Source organism: Otolemur garnettii, unplaced genomic scaffold (genome assembly GCF_000181295.1).
Source record: "Otolemur garnettii isolate 467f Iridium unplaced genomic scaffold, OtoGar3 scaffold00007, whole genome shotgun sequence".
Taxonomy (NCBI): domain Eukaryota; kingdom Metazoa; phylum Chordata; class Mammalia; order Primates; family Galagidae; genus Otolemur; species Otolemur garnettii.
Genome location: NW_003852402.1, coordinates 33681553 through 33698999, shown reverse-complemented (window position 1 = coordinate 33698999; position 17447 = coordinate 33681553). Strand labels below are relative to the sequence as shown.

Genomic DNA, 17447 nt, shown 5'->3' with positions numbered 1-17447 from the left:
CAGAATCAATTTAAATACTATTGCCAGGGTTTACTTGTTTTTTAGGGGTTAGATGAATTACCAGAGTCAGTTCTTCATTATATTAACGTCATAAAGAACAAGAGTAAAACTGCTGAAGATATCTTTCTTCAGGACCTGGAAGATCCTGATGCTTTAAGTAAGTACCTTTTCATCTGCATGGCAGAAAAGTTTTCTGTAAGCAAGAATAGCTTATAATTTAGAAAACAAGATTGCTAGAAGTCTCATCTCTTTCTGTATATACGTGCATGTCTCTAATGTATTTCTAATGTAATAGCTGTAAGTATGTTGAAGTATTAGTTTTTGTTGATTTATTTTTTTTCTCTTACTGCATTTCTTACATCTCCAGTAAATACTAAACACAAGCGGTTTGTTTCCTCAGTTTTAATTAATGTCAGATATTCTGTTACTTTACATTCAAGAAAACTAATCATGGGACTATTTTAAAATATCAATGTATGTATCTTTTTGGAAAAAAATATAATCATTTATATGAAAAAAATCTAACAATCTACTGTTTGCTTGCCCTGAGTAAATGAGCTTCTTGGAGTTATTCTTTTCTTTCTTTTTTTTTTTTTTTTTGCCTTTCTTTTGCAGTCATGGGGTACAGTGTGCTGGTTTTATATACAATTTGAAATACTTTCGTCAAACTGGTCAACATAGCCTTCATGGCATCCTCTTAGTTATTGTGTTAAGACATTTATATTCTACATTTAGAAAGATTCACATGTACCCTTGTAAGATGAACCATAGGTGTGGTCCCACCAAACACCCCACCTCCACTCATCCTCCCCCCTCCCGTCCCCTCCCTCTCCCCTTTCCCCATATTCTTGGGCTATTCTAAGAATAATGAAATTTTCAAAGATTTAGTAAGAATTAAACATGGCTTGGTTGATTAAGAGAATGGCAACAACCTAAATGCTGAGCAGGACCTCAGTTTCATCAATAACACACCCATTAAACAAGATGACTTAGACAGATACAAATGAGATAAAAATAGGCATCATTAAAGTTCAATGCCATTTATGCAAATATTAGTATAAATTATAATTTAGCTATTCATATATATTTAGAAAATATTACTACATGACAGGATACTAGATACTGAGATACTGAAAATACAGCAAAGATTTTGCTCTTCTATTATAATTTTCCAGTGTTGGGAGACAAAAAGTAGACAAATAATAACTAAATGTATAACATTTCAATACTAATAGGTAACTAAATATGTAATATTTCAATAGTAATAACTTTTATGAAGAATTAAAAGTTCTTGGAAGTTGCTATTGTATACATCATATTTTTATGAAAATAATGACTGTGCCAATATATTGATGGGGAGAACAGAAATCACTCTCAGAATCCTTGCTGCAAAGGAATCTGGAGCATGGTGGGTTTTTTTTTTTTTTATTTTCAGCCTCTCAGACAGGAAGGCAAGCCCAAAATATTGTGAATAGGTATCCAAGAAATAATACATAGTATCTTACAAAATAGGTATGAATAATCACTTAACTGGCAGAATGGCCTTCTGTAAAGATAGTTTAGGACTAAAGCTTGCCATAGTATAACATATTAATTGATGAAATGTAACTATGAATATATTTGTACAAAATAAAAAGACGATAAAATTCAAAAAATAGAATTAAATCAGGATTAAAATTCTACTTCCCCCATGTTAGTAATTACAGTCTTTTTAATTATTATTTTTATGACAGTGCTTTCAATATCTTGTGCAAGTTTATATTGCTAGATTGTGGCAGGTGGCATTTGAGTCTTTGATAGTTGCAATCAAGGTTTCATTGCCATATCAAGCAAAGTGTGATTCTACATGCCTGGATCTAAACTTCAGGCTTTAGACGTAAAAATAACAAAGAATTAGAGTACCTTAGAAATTTGTCACTTTTAGTTTTAGGATAAAAATAATAGGTTCCTTCTGTCTTTTATTCTTCATTATTTTTCTATCCTTTTGCATTACTCTTACTGAGTAAAGACTACACCGTGGTGGAATTTGAGATTGAAGAATCATGAAAGGGTTTGAGATTTTGGCATGTTGTTCTCTAATATGTGAAGTTATAATACATATTTTTTTTTCTTTCTATAGGCTGTAGTTTTGGAGAAGTTTCTAATAATCATATGCATTTAAAAATAGGATTACCAACTGAATGTAAAGAAGGTCCAGGGCAATTACTGAAGGTAAATGTTCAACATTTAACTTAAAGTATTCATGATTACAGTTAGAAATTTATCCTTCCCTTTATAAAGAATAATTTAGAGTATGTGAAATTTTAAAAGTCATTCTTCAACCAAATCATTTTTGGTTTTTTGGTTTCTTTTTGCATATAATATAAAGCTACTCAAATTTCATTCTTTAAGAACATTAAAGATGTTAAATTGAGCCTTTTGTACTTGGGAATTTAACGTGTATGTAGATAAAGAAGAGGAAGTATGTTGCATGATTTAAAAAAAATCTCTGAGGAAAACAGTGACTCCCCTACAGTGTTGATTCCCTCTATTACGTATGCACTATATTCTAGCAGAACACTGTAGAAACTTCAGATAAGAAGATCTTAATATAGTATTTTAGAAACAGATAAAAGAAAAATACACTTAAAAAAGTAGGAGTAAAGAGTTAAGCATTTCATTGAGTTAAAACCTCACAAATGTATTTAAAAGAAAGTCTCTTCTGCAGATTCACTTTGGGGACTCATTTTTACCCTTTATTTTATCTAACTTTCTCTCCTTTTACCTAACTCTATTCCTCCTCCCTAAAGAGTTTGACAGATTGAAAATTACTTGTAAGTTCCTTTTCCTTTGAGTGTTTTGCCTTTTCTGTGTTTTGGTGATGATCAAATTTGAAATATTAATTTTTCATTTCAGCTGTGATCATACAGCTAGTTCTTTGGAATAAATATACTGTATCTTTTTAATCAGAATATGGTAAAAATATGATTATGGAAAGTTATTGATTAAAATAGATAATGCATAATTCAGGTTAAAGGAAAGAACAGGTCTCTTTTTTTCATATGAACAGATCAAATATTAGTAGAAACTTTTTTGAAATGATTATCAGGAAGTTTAATTGAATATAAAAGACTGATTAGAGTTTTGAAAAACATAAGGAGGGTAAAATACAGTCTGCTTGCATGGAAAAATATTTTTATTCATTATAAAGAGAAAAATTGTCAGGGTCCTATAGATTTGTATTTGAGAGAGGTTTGGAGTGAACACAATTCTTGGTATCCGTATATAAATATTCAATGTATTTTTAAATGACATGAGCTTCCTATGATAGCTTCCCATGATAGCTTCCTTTCTATTTTGGCCTTCACTAATCATTGGTACTCATTTAACCCCTTAGATGTTATCTGAAATAGAAAAGGAAGAATTTATGAGAAGTACAACCAGCTCTTCCAGTCCTGCTCCTGCTCCTGAGCTTGAGCCCTACAACTTGCCTCTGGATGAACGTGTTTTATCGGGTAAACTGAATTGCTCAAGAATGTTTTTGATAATTTTTAAGTGATTTTATATGAAAAAGATTAAGACTTTTTTGACATTAAGAAAACAATTATAACGTTTGAGAAATATTATGCCTTTACTTATTTACTTACATATTCTCATAGTTTTCGTTATGTCTCCTTTAAAACCTGATTTAAATGTATAGCTGATTGCAATAGATTAACTAGCCTGAATTAATTTTTTTTTTATTGTTTGGGATTCATTGGGGGTACAAAGAATTAGATTATACGGATTGCATTTGTTAGGTAAAGTCCCTCTTAATATTTGTGCCCCACCCCCAAGAGGTGTGCCCTACATCCTAACATTATGCCCATTGAGTGGGAGGACACCAATGCCACTGCCTCCTCTCCTCTCCCCCCGCCCTCATTCTCCTACCCTCCACTTTGTGTTAGGTCATCTTGCTACCTTTGTATTAGAATTGTGTACATTGGATTCTTGCTTCTCCATTCTTGTGATGCTTTACTAAGAAGAATGTGTTCCAACTCATTCTTTTTAAAATTTTTTTTTACATAAAGTATTTTATTGTTGTTATTTGTATTTCTACTATTAAACAGATAACAGTTATTGAGCACTTAGGTGGCAAGCAGTCTTTTAAGTTATTTATATGCTAACTCCTTGAATCCTCACAACAACACAATGAGGTAAGTGTACTCACTTTACAAATGAGAAAAATAAAACACAGAGAGATTTAGTAATTTGCCCAAGTTCATACAGTAAGAGGCAGGCATATGGACTGGGCCTGAAGTATAGCCAGCACTACTACTTACCATGGAGTTACATAAACGTCAGTGTTCATAGTAACCTTCCAAGGTAGATATTATTATTTCCATTTTATGGATGAGGAAACTGAGATTCAATGAGGCTAAGTACTTACTTCAAACTCTGCACAATAGGTGCTGGAGCCCTTGTTGATTCTAGGTCTTCCTTGCTGAAAATTATTTATGGTTGACCCATTATTTCTAGTTGACCATTCTACTCCCTCGCCTATCACATGGATCTCAGCTGGACATCTAAAGAGGTCTGGTTCTAAGTACCTAAAGGAGTGGTTCTCAAACTTGAGAGTGTATCAGAATCACCTGGAAGGTTTAAAACCTAGAATGGGGACTCTATCCCCAGGGTTTCTGTTTTAGTAGCTCTGGGATAGCCCCGAAGGCTTGAATTTCTAATAAAAACTCAAGTGATGTTAAAGATGTTCCTGCCTATCTCAACATTTTTATTTTTTGTAGATATGGGGTCTCACAATGTTGCCCAGGCTGATCTTGAATTCCTCACCTCAGGCAATCTTCCTTGGGGCACCCATAGCTCAGAGGTTAGGGTGCCAAACACATACTCCTGGTCTGGTGGGTTCAAACCAGGCCCAGGCCTGCTAAACAAAACAACAACAACAACAATGACAAAAATAGCCAGGCACTGTGGCGGGCACCTGTAGTCCCAGCTACCAGGGAGGCTTAGGTAAGACAATCGCTTGAGCCCAAGAGTTTGAGGTTTGCTGTGAGCTATGATGCTACAGCATTCTACAGAGTGCAACAAAGTGACACTCTGTCTCAAAAAAAAAAAAAAAAAACAGCAATCTTCCTACTTTGGCCTTCTGAGGTGCTGAGATTACAGGCATGAGCTACTGTGCTCAGCCCTGTGCATTACTTAGAAATGTGGCATGATGTATGATCTATGACTATAATATAAAGCCTAATTACCCTTAATTGCCCATATTTTAACTCTGTCCTTACCTTAAGTCTGAAACCATTTTATAGTGAGCTCTGCTAAGCCAGATCTGGTAGTTCTCAAAGTATGTTCTCAGAACTGGAACATCCAACTCATTCTTAACCAGGTTAATACAAAAGATGTAAATCTCCATCTATTTTAATGGCTGAATAGTGTTATTCTGATAAGCCTATACTATAGCTTGTTACTGCATTCCTGGGTTGGTGGGCATTTAGGCTGTTTCTACATTTTTGTGACTGTACATTGACCTGCGATAAACAGTCTAGTGCAAATGCTCATGCTAAGATGATTTTTTTTCTTCTAAACTACCCAGAATTTATTAAGCATTTAACTATGTCCTTTAGCTTTTTCTTAACTGCATATACACCTCCTCACATACACACACACTCACACTTTTCATTTTTATATTAAGTTTTGTGGAATATATTAAGGCAAATTATTTGACTTCTTCATTGACTTCAGTGGAATATCCATGTTTATTCAACAATGTATTTTCTTTTTGCATATTATTAATTTGGTAATATTTTTATATTTTTTCACTTTGAAATTACTTTTATAATTTAAATTGAATCAGTTTTTAAAGGTTTTACCTTAAGAATAATGATGTTATTGAATGCAGATAATGCTGATATAAATTTTGGATACTGTGAAGTGGAAGAAAGATGTCGACAATCTTTTGAGGCTTGGCAAGACAAACAAAAAGAACTAGAGGACAAAGAGAAGGAAACTCTCAGAGCTCAGAGGGATAAAGAAGAAAAGCAATTTCAAGAAGAGGAAGAAAAGCGACATTTCTGGATGAAACAATTTGAAGTAGAAAAGAAGATATTAGAGAATATTCACAGGGTACTTTTGGCTTTTTTTTACTTTTTATACATTATTGGAAAAGTAGTTGCTTCTGAAGAGTATCAATATAGAGAGTGTAGTGTGGATTGAGCTTCATTATACAGCTTTTAATTACCCATAGTAGTGGAAACAATGGACTTTGACTTAACAGTTCTTACTGTGGACTCCTCAATTAGATGTCTCTAAAATTCACTGGCTATTCAGAGACAGCCTTCCAGTCTGTAAGTTTCATTGATAATCCCTAGATAGCCTTAAATTTATAACAGAAACTGTGGCTTTTTAAATACCTTTCTACTCATAGGCAAAAGTAATGAACTTTTCTTCATCATGCAGTGCCCTCGCGATGTGCTTTGGCATATGACCCATTATGTAAGACGTATTTTGTTGAATTGGTTCAACCATTTAGGTGACAGTCTATGTACCACTCCTATAATTGAGATAATCCTTTGGATTAGAAATTTTTCGATGAGAAGGAATATTGTGTTTATTTCTAGTGTGTTTGTGTGTGTGTGTGTGTCTTTCCAGGAGGTCAACACAATCAGGTTACATTAGTGGCCCATGGGTGAATTTTGGGTTACTGCTTGCAGGTTGGTGAGCTCTTAGAATGTCTGGATAAGAGGCAGGACCAACTTCTCTGTTTTGAAAGTGATTTATATATGTCTATGACTCTGAACTTGCTGGTTGTGAGGGTTCCATAGAGAGAGCATTAGCTTGTTGTCATTTAGGCAAGTCAGGGTTTTCCAGCCTTCTATGTTGAGTAAATTTTATTTCCTAATTTTATGGAAAATGAACAAATTAAAAACAATTATAACATTTTTAGAGCCAGTATTGCCATATCTTTTTCTAATGGTAAACTATGAATCTTTAACTTTTTTTTAAGCTATCCTTTCTTTCTGCAGACCAGAATTATATAGTTATTTCCAAAATCATAAGCTTTTTAAAAAATTCTCAAATTGAATATAATATGGATTATTGGAGTAATAGTCCCTGGTATGTGCTGAAATGCAAGATTTGATTGAATATGAGTGATCTTTTTCAGATGTAGGAAACATATGATTTATCAATCCAGCATTTTGATTTGTTTTATAACCAAAATTTATGGACTATCTCAAGAGGAACACATTCAGTTGTACACTTAGATGATGCAACAGAAATATAATGTTTGGGCCTCATGCTCAAAAAATGACTTATTTTTTGAAAATAATTTTTAATTTATCATAAAATTATGATATAATAAAATATGGCATTGGCATGTATAATTAATTTCTAAATGTATGCATTGAGTCTTAAAAGTTTTTAAATGTTTTTTAATTTATTCAATAATTTTTTTATGGATTCTAAACATATAAATTACTACCTTTTAGCAATTCTTTTCTGGGTACTTTGTCAGTTGCTTCTTCCATTTCCCAAAGCATCTTTCTTAAATTTCTTAAGAGTCCCACCCACTTACTATCCCCTCCTTATTAGCAAATGATCACATAGCATTTTTGCATGAATTGCAATTTCTTTTTCTTTCTGTTCCATAGCTATTTAGCATCAACATCTGTACTCATCTTTTTTTATTATTTGTCTTCCCTCTTTTCTCAGGATGAAAGATATCTTCCTTCTGCTACCTCAAACTGTTAGGCTCAAGCGATCCTCATGGGTCAGCCTCTGAGTAGCTGGGGCTTCAGGCACCCACCACCATGCCTGCTTAATTTTTCTATTTTTAGTACAGATGGTGTCTTGCTCTTGCTCAAGCTGATCTAGAGCTACTGAGCTCAAGTGATCCACCTGCCTCAGCTTCACAGAGTGCTTGGATCACAGGCGTGAGTCACTACACCCGGTAGATCGTTGTCTTGATTTTCTTCTTCAAGTTTGGCAATTCCTTCTTCGTATCCATTTTAGACTTACTATTCTCTCTCTCTGTCCTTGAATGCAGTAATACCATGGATTCTGTCCTTTGTCTCTTTCTCTCATTATTCCATGTATTTTGTCTCATAATAATATTACCCACAGACCTGGGTGTTCAGAATTAAATTTATATTTATAACAAACTATACTGTATTCTCAGAACTTTACCCATCTAAAACTGAAAGCATTATCTTCCTGAATCCTGCTCCTTCTCTGGAGTTCTTAGTTTTGATAAGCAACATTATCGTCATTAGTCCAAGCTGGAAAAATGAAATGTATTTTTTACTTTTCCCTCCCTTTTATTATTCTCCTTCTTCTAATTTTTTTTTTTTTTTGAGACAGAGTATAACTATGTCACCCCCAGTAGAGTGCCGTGGCATCACAGCTCAGAGCAACCTCAAACTCTTGGGCTTAAGCAATTCTCTTGCCTTAGCCTCCCAAGTAGCTGAGACTATAGGCACCCACCACAGCACCCAGCTATTTTTTTCTTGTAGTCATTGTTGTTTAGCAGGCGCAGGCCGGGTTCAAAGCCACTAGCCCTGGTGCATGTGGCCGGGGCCCTAACCACTGAGATATGGGTGCTGGGCCCTTTTAATTGTTTTGTTACCCATCTTCTTGCCCATGTCTAACTTCTACTTTGTAGCTAAAATGATCCTAGTGTCTACTTTTAGCCTTGTTTTTCTTAAGCGTATCTACTGTAGTGCTATGAGATAGCTATTTATTTAAGAAATGTTATTCCCCTACTTAAATTCTATTAAAAGTTCCCATAGCTAATATAACATTTAGAGAAGTGTTCCTACTTCCTTCATATCTAGTCAATTGACATTTTGTGGTAATTTCTTTCCATCTGTCTCTACTCTTGTCACAGTGCAGAAGGTTCCCATTGATTCTCACGTGGTGATCCCCAACTTCTTCTTCACTTATCTTTTTCTTTTTGTAGAGACAGAGTCTCACTTTTTGCCCTCAGTAGAGTGCTATAGCATCGCACAGCTCACAGCAATCTCCAGCTCTTGGGCTTAGGCAATTCTCTTGCCTCAGCCTCCAGAGTAGCTGGGACCACAGGCGCCTGCCACAACTCCTGGCTATTTTTTTGTTGCAGTTTGTCCAGGGCCAGGTTTGAACCTGCCACCCTTAGTATATGGGGCCAGCACCCTACCCTCTGAGCCACAGGTGCTGCCCCTTCATGATGTTTTTATTATCTCCTTGGCTGTCTTTCAATTTTGTCTAATGTAAACATGATTTTCCTAAAATTGGGATTGTAAATTTTTCCTGGTTCCATACATATAAATTCTGAAAATGCCTGGTCCACCATTTGAAAACCAAGTAAGTTCAAGCAATAACTTTTGCATAAGACCTTTCATGATCTTCTATTTAGAACATCCATTTCTATTGTGAACCTTTATAATTTTTAGAATGTAATAAAGATATTACACTAAATTTGGGGTACTATGTAAACTTTTGATAGGGCTTCTAGTATAGATTTGTACTTTTTTGAAATTCTCAACAGCATTTCTAGCCAACACATTTTCATTTTGTGAATAAACATTCAAGAAATTTAAAAACTTTACCAGATTGCAAACATCTTTATGTCCTCAGAAAGGGAGTCCTATGTATCATGTATATGACATTTTAATTTGAGATTAAAATTGTTATCCCAGTACTAAAAACTAAGGAAGCTCGTAATATTTAACAAATATATGTTATAAGAATTATATGTAATGAACAAAATATTCTTTGATATTTTATATAATAATATTTCATTATTATCATATCTTCAGCAAGAACAGGATAAGATGAATGATGAACTCCATAAAGAAGAGACAATTTGGGAAGAAAAATATAAACAACATGAGGTATTTATTTTTTTATAATCAGCACCTTAGTTTTTCTCCATTTGAGATAAATTGCTGTGCTGGAAATGGATATTTTATAATATTATCAAACTGGTATAAGACTCAATTTATTACAACAATAAAAATTTAATCATGAGAAACTCTTGGAATATACTTTCTGAACAATGAAAATTAACTGATTCAATGACTGTATCCATGGGAAACTATAATTCTAAAATTTCTTTTAAGGTTTGAGGAAAGGTACTATATGGACCATTTTTGGTTTGAAGATTGCTGTGCAAGGTTACTATATTTCCTGAACAAAATTCTGTTGAATAAGCCCTTTGAATTTTGATGGTACATTAACATAGCTTTCATTTTCCTTCATTCTATAGTTTTTACATAAAAATATTTTAAGTAATTACAAATATAAAGTAGATAAAATTCTCATCACCCTGTTATCCAGATAAACATTTTTATCTTCTTCATACTTACTTTAACTCTTTTACTTATTTATATAAACACAATCCTAAGCATCTAGGTTTCTATGGTATGTACTTAAATGAAAATATTGATTAAGAATGTGAAGTGACAGGTTTAAATGAATGACAAGAGAGGAAAAAAGATAGTAACATTTTAATGTTTTAATCTAATGTGTTTTAATTTAATGTGTTTTTAATTTAATGTGTTTTAATCTAAATGTTGGGTTTAGTAGAGCCATTGAAACACCTATAGCTATCATCCAAAAGCAAAATAGGTAAACAGATAGGTAACATGAAAGAAAATTAGAATCCGTAATGAAGTACCAAGTACAGATTCTAGGGACAAAAAATATATAAGTATATAAAATAAAAATTCAGTGGATCAGTTGAAAGTAGAACAAATATAACAGAAGGGAGTGTGGGTGAAACAAAAGAGAGATCAATAGAAAACATCCAGGTTAAAGTATAGAGATGACAAAGTTCAGGAAAAGCAAAAAACAGTACAAGAGATATGTGATATATAGTGAAAAGACATAAAATTTATATGGTAGAAATTTTAAAGGAGAAAAGAGAGACTATAGCAGAAGCAAGGAGATAATGGTTGAACGGTTTTCAAGTTGTTTAAATAAAAGTCGACCTGAAAGTTCAAAAGTGACTACTAACCCACAAGGAGGATTGAGGCACCCCTGGGGATTAGAGAGTAGCCACTGGAATTCAAGACAAAGAAAACAAAGTATGAGGAACACACAGACGAGAAAGACACATTCTCTATCAAGGAGCAACAGTGAAAGGAACAGCTGACTTTGAAATAAAGGAAGAAGATAAGGAACAAAAAATTAATTGCTAATGTTAATGGTTCCTTTTATCATATTCTCTTGAATCTTGAGTATTCCTCGGATTTGGGGACTCATTTCTCATTTCCTAGAATATAAATTCTTGGCAGAAAGAATTTTGGGATGGTAAATTTTCTCAAATTTTTTGTACAGTTGAATATGGTTTTATTTTGATTTCAAAATTGAATGATTAGTTATTTAGGTATCTAATATAGGTTTGTTAGCACTTTTAATAACATTTCTTTTTGCCTCGGCTTTGTTTGATTACGGATTTATTTGGTGCTTATTCCTTACGTTCTTTTGAAGTTCTAGGAATTTTCACCTCATACATTCATTTAACCATATTTACTGCTTTTCTGTTATATGCCACCCATTTCTCTTAAGATACAGCAATGAATAAAAATACAGAAAGTAATTCTTTCTTTCATCAAGTAAATTCTGAAAAACTGCTGGCTTCTATCTCAATGTATTGTGTATATATGTATTTGCATGTGCGTATGTGTGTAAAGTTAACTCAGCTTCTTATTATGTGGTCTTTTATTTTTGTTGTATGTTTGCTTAGAAAATATTTTTTTTCCATAATTTATTTTCTTCAGTTTTTCCTAGTTCTTTATTTTGGAACTCCCACCAATCACACGTTAAAGTGTTTATATTGGTCTTCTTTACCTGTGACATACAATTTCTATCTTCTCATTTTGCTTGTTGAACATAATTTTGAAGTTCTTCTTTAGGTAATTAGCTCTTAAGTCACTCTATTTTTTTTTTTTGGTTTAGTGAGTATATTTTTTATTTGAATACTTATATTTCATTTTTATATAAAGTTTTTTTGTTTAAACATTTTTTCTTAAAATTATCTTTAAGGTTTTATCTACTTTAAAAGCTCTTTTCTCAGATATTGGTTTTTAGTATACATATTAGAACATCAACTTACCAACATGATCCAATACCCTAAACCAGGGGTTCTCAAACTTTTCAAATTTTTAAACAGTTCACTGTCCCTCAGACCATTGGAGGGGAGGACTGCAGGCCCCAGGACCAGTCAGCTGCTAAGCAGGACAGGCAGTGGTGGCAAAAACACCCGTCAGGCCAAATAAATGTCCTAGGCAGGCCACATAGTTTGAGGACTCCTGCCCTAAATATTTTTAAAAAATACCTTTTCAAATAAATTTAGTTTCTCCAAATTAATTTATAGTATATTTACTAAGACTTTAGTTTTGGTATTTTTTAAATCTATATTATAGATAATATTTCAATAATATCACACATTCAGTTTGATGCTGACTAGTAATTATCTTACTTTATTATAGGAGCTTATTAGAAGCTTACATTTACAAATGGAAGAGGAAAGAATGAGATTTAAAGACCTACAGGAAAAAGAAACAATGCGGTTGTTACAACTGCAGCAGAATGCAGCTGTCAAAATTCAAGCTAAGTATAAAGCATTTGTGGCCTACAGAAAATATAGCCCAATCATAAAAGAACAAGTTGATAGGGAAAGGAAAGTGAAAGAGTGGAAAGAGAAGGAAGCAAAAATACGACAGAAGGAGGAAGAAAAACGAAAAAGATTAGAGGAGGCACAAAGGATAGAAGAAGAGAGAAAAAAGCAGAAGCAAGAGGAAAGAAAGAGGAGAGAGAAGGAATATGAACAAAAAAAGAACATCATAAGACAAGAAAGAGAACAACTAAGAAACAAGGAAAAATTAAGATTAAGAGAAGATGAAAACCTACAGTTAGTACAAATGGGCGCTTTCCAGAAGGAATCATGCAATACCAAACATCTAACTCTTGAAGATATTTCCAGGAATAAGGATAATGTAGCCAAAAGGCTAGTGAATGAAAATTCAAAGAAGCAGGAAAATATTCCCCTCTGGCTGCTTGAGGACTCAAACAAGAGAGAAAATATAAGTGGACAGCTTGTGTTTAAAGAATCAATAGAAGTACAATTAAAAGACTCCATATCAAACCAAGAAATTCTGGCAGATTTTACAAGAGAAGGAAAAAGTGAAAAGCTAGCAAAAAAACAGTTTTCAGAACAATTGGTCAAACAAGAAATAAAATATGAAAATATAAAACAAGAAAGTGAATTGGGACAACCTGATCTAAAGCACAAGGTGAAAGAACAGTTTCAGCTGCAAGGATTAAAGTCTCAAATACACACAGAGGAAAGCCTGGAACATGCCTTAGATGAAAACCTGGGACCAGAAATCCAAAGCCTATTCAGACCTAACCAAGAAATCAATGAGGTGAAAAACAGTGAACCACAGAAAATAATCAAAGATAATCAGCTGGAAAAGGCACAAACAGTAGAAAAAGAGCTACAGGAACAGAATGGATCATTATACAAAGAGAATACTTCAATTATGTCAATGAAACAAAAACCACTCCCACTAAAATCAGAAAATGTTAAAGATATAGTAGAGAATGTGACACCACAAGAAAAAGAAATTGATTTAAAATCCAAAGAAAGTGGGCAGAACCCAAAAGACAACACTCTGAACTGTGACATTGTGATGTTTAACACCATTAATGCCGTGATAAAGAGAGAGAGCAAAGGGAACAAGCAAGACTGTATTTTAAGGGAACAAGCTTCTTGTGAAGACTTTGGGGGCTGTGTGGCAAAAAACTCCATGGTTTCTAAAGAAGTAAACTCCCTTAAAGCTGAGGTTAAGGAGATTTCAGAAGAATGCCATGAAAATGGAGCTGACCATGAGAATAGCATGACCTGCCCTATAACAGCGACTCCACTTCTATCCACTATCAAAGAAAAAAGGCTTGCTTGGATAAAATCATTTAAACCTTGGTGTGAAATTTTCAAGCAACACCAACAAAAGACAGTCATCCCTGGAAGAAAGAGACCTGTGAAATGCCCAGCTGACAGGATGCCCCCTTTGAATACACTGGAAATTCTTCAGTGTGGCCCTTGGAATACTTTACAACAGGTATTTCTAATTTCATAAGGCTTTTTTCATATTTAATTGTAACTCCTTAAAATGTAACTTTTCAAATGTTAGTAGAAGGAGTATTGTGTATATGTGAATGCTGTCTCTTAACTGATGAGATTACTGTTGAAATATTGCCCCATTTTAGGGAGGATGCATTTTAAAATTCTCAATTAAAGTTATTCAGAGCATCTTCTCCCTAGATGAAGCATTATAAAAAATTTGACTTGTGTATTTTTTAATATCCTGAAGTCCATGTTCAAGGGCCCTACAGTCTCTATTAAGCATCTCAGAGAGAAAGCATATTGGAATTTAGGGTTGGAATGAGACTGGGAAACTCAGTCACCAGGTTAGAAGTTTGCTTTAGACTTCAGCCACTGCGCCACCTTGTGGTTTCAATTAGAAGGAAGTATATTTGTAACAACCACTGCCTGAAAGAAAGGTTTACATGATAGAATACCGTAGAATTCCCATATTAAAACATAATTAATATAATTATTTAGTCTTGTACCTGTATAAAGGTAGTGCGCCTTTAGCCTGAAATTTAAAATAGTTTTCATCAAATGCTACTAGTGTTCTGTGGTTATGAAGATCATAGTTTGGACTCAAATTAAGACACAGTAAATGAAATACGTGTAGAAAAATAGGGAAAATATTAAAAAGTGTAATAATAGAAATGATTTATGATCAAAATACATGAACATAGTTTATACCTGAACTTCAAATGTATTCAATAAAGTTTATGTAGTTTCTTGATATAAACAGTTGCCCAGGAAAAGACATATTCCTGGGTAAGCATGACTTTTGTCATTCATTCAACAAATATTTATTTGTCCAATATGATTTGTCACTACTTATTGACAAACCAAAGTACAGACAAGGAAAATCTGGCCCTTTTCCTTATGGAAATTAAGCACACACAGACATAATACATTGTGAATCTTAGTAATTACTATAAATCAGATGTCAGGGTATTCTGTGAAAGGATAACAAAATAATGGAGTTTAGAACAGACCTCTGAAGAACTAAAGAGCAACATGAGGAACCAAAACTAGGAAACATACGTTGAAGTGCCTTCTATTTCCTGGGGAATGCGTTTGCCATTTTCATCAGGTCTGCAGAGATGCATGTAGAATCTCTCATCAGGTCTGCAGAGATGCATGTAGAATCTCTCATCTGCTCATCCTCTGTTTTTTTTTTTCTTGAGCTTGTTCTGTCTGGAATCATTCTTTTTGGACTTTTCTTTCCCTAAGATAATTGCTGTAGGCTTTGCAATGTGATGACATTAGCAATTATTAAATTTTCCTTATGAATATCTGTTAGAGCGTTAGCATGAATAACAGCTTCACGTCAACAATGCACTTATTTCAAAAGTAAAACTGAAGCTAGAAAATCACTAGCATTTTCCCCTTTCACTGTAGGTCTCAATGAGAAACACCCCTGAGGAATTAAAACGTGTGAAGCTCTTTCTCTGTTGGCATTTCTTTTCCTGCTTGATCTCTGTTTCCTTTGGGAACTCTTGTCATCTTATATAATGGGAGGATTAACTCTCTTTCTTTAATTCTTAGAGCAAGGCATGGAAAACTAATGTGAGATTGATCGTCTGAGCATTTGTTAAAATTTTGATACTGATTCGATGGGTCTAGTGGTGGTCCCAGTGATCTGCATTTTGGCAGTGCTCCTAAGCGACGCTGTTGGTGCTGATCCATGGAACAATTTGAGTGTTACTGTACTAAAGGACACTAAAATCCTTCACCATTATGCAGAGTAGCCATTCCAAGCTTTAAATTTTGCTTTGAGCCATCATATATACATTATTAAAATGAAAAACACAAGTAGATGTGCCACATGTTAAAAATATCATCTTTTGTTTCGAGACAACTCCTATGAAAAATGTGCTTGGCAGGTGACTTATCACCATATTTTCATTCATAACTGCCTCTGATCCATGACTCAGTTCCTTATTTTGATTTTCTAATAACTTAGTTTTACATCTTTGTCCTTAATCCTGATCACCCACTGCCATCCTTAGAGGATCTTTCTGGAAAGGACCTTTAGAAGAGAAAAGTTTAGTCCTCTGAAGGTTCACCCAGCAATGAATTCATTTTAGTTATATTAATCTCCCACTATGAGACTTTGGGACATGATTCGGGTCTTCCTTTTAGTCAGATCTTTTTACAGATTGCCAGGTAAATACAGATGTTCTTTGAATTATAATGGGGTCATGTCCTGATAACTCCATTGAAAGTTGAAAATCTCACAAGATGGAAATAGTTTTGTTCTTTTATTAAAACATAGTGAATGGTGAAATGGAAAATTGTTTGCTCTTTATTAAAATATAATGAATGATTCATAAATTCTATAGTAGAACAGTTCATCCTCAAATCATGAAAGCCTGAAAATAGAAATTTTTAAAAAATATTTTATAGTTTTTTTTTGTAAAGGAAAGAAACTATGAATACGAGAAATATATTTGAGTTTTGCCACAAGTTAGAGCAGTGATTCATTATTTCTTTGAAGTTGATTCATTTATTTCTTTAGGAAACATTTAACTAAGACCCACTATGCTCCAGTTGCTGTCTCTGAAACTGGCCATATATTGATTAACACATATCATTACTAATTCTATATTGATGTTAATTTTTGAAGTACAAAATTGCTTCAAAATGCTTTATGAATGTGATTTTTGTCATGTATTTATGAAAAATCAATATAAAAATTTATTTTGATCTCACATTTGTATCTAGGGTAGGTTTGGGTAGAAAATAAATTGCTTTATCATAAGGATTATTTTAACATGTTCTGTATAAGGAAGAAGAAATTCAATGAAACTTTTCATATTTAAAAGTAAATACCACTAACAGTGATACTGCAAGAGTTGTTCTCCCTATAATATAATAAAACAAAACTATATAAATTGCCATGTCATAAATAACTAGAACTTAATTGTGATTATATAGCTGGTTGAAAGTAAAATGTTATTAAATAAAGGAAAATAATATAAATAATAATGTCAAGTAGCATAGTGTTTTCAAATTTTTAGTGTACAGCAAAGTTTCCGTTTATAGAATTTATATCTGTTTGTGTACAGATTAAATGGGCAATACAGAAGTTACCTCCACAATAATGGATAAATATATTTTCTTTCTGAACAATCTTGAAAAATACACTTGTTTTATAATTGCTTTAGAGCTATGTGAAGTATTGCACCTGAAGGAATATCTCAATAATAAAAAAGGTTATAAATGCATGGCTTTCAAAGGCTTTAAAAGTATAAAAAAATAACTATTCACGATTTGCTATTCCATAAATTCTGTGTTCTGCATATATTATTCAGTAGTAATGGATGATTCAGATCTTTTTTTTTTT

The 17447-nt window shown here is 33.2% G+C and overlaps 1 protein-coding gene across 1 annotated transcript in view; it reads left to right on the top strand.

Annotated features, from left to right (window-relative positions):
- LRRIQ1 (leucine rich repeats and IQ motif containing 1) overlaps positions 1 to 17447 on the top strand; it is a 177551-nt gene that overhangs the window by 2717 nt on the left and 157387 nt on the right. Inside the window, exons 2-7 of the mRNA XM_003783489.2 lie at positions 46 to 157; positions 2120 to 2211; positions 3377 to 3494; positions 5876 to 6099; positions 9771 to 9845; positions 12447 to 14078. Of these exons, the coding sequence (XP_003783537.2) occupies positions 46 to 157; positions 2120 to 2211; positions 3377 to 3494; positions 5876 to 6099; positions 9771 to 9845; positions 12447 to 14078 (2253 nt within the window). The remainder of the gene's footprint in view (positions 1 to 45; positions 158 to 2119; positions 2212 to 3376; positions 3495 to 5875; positions 6100 to 9770; positions 9846 to 12446; positions 14079 to 17447) is intronic.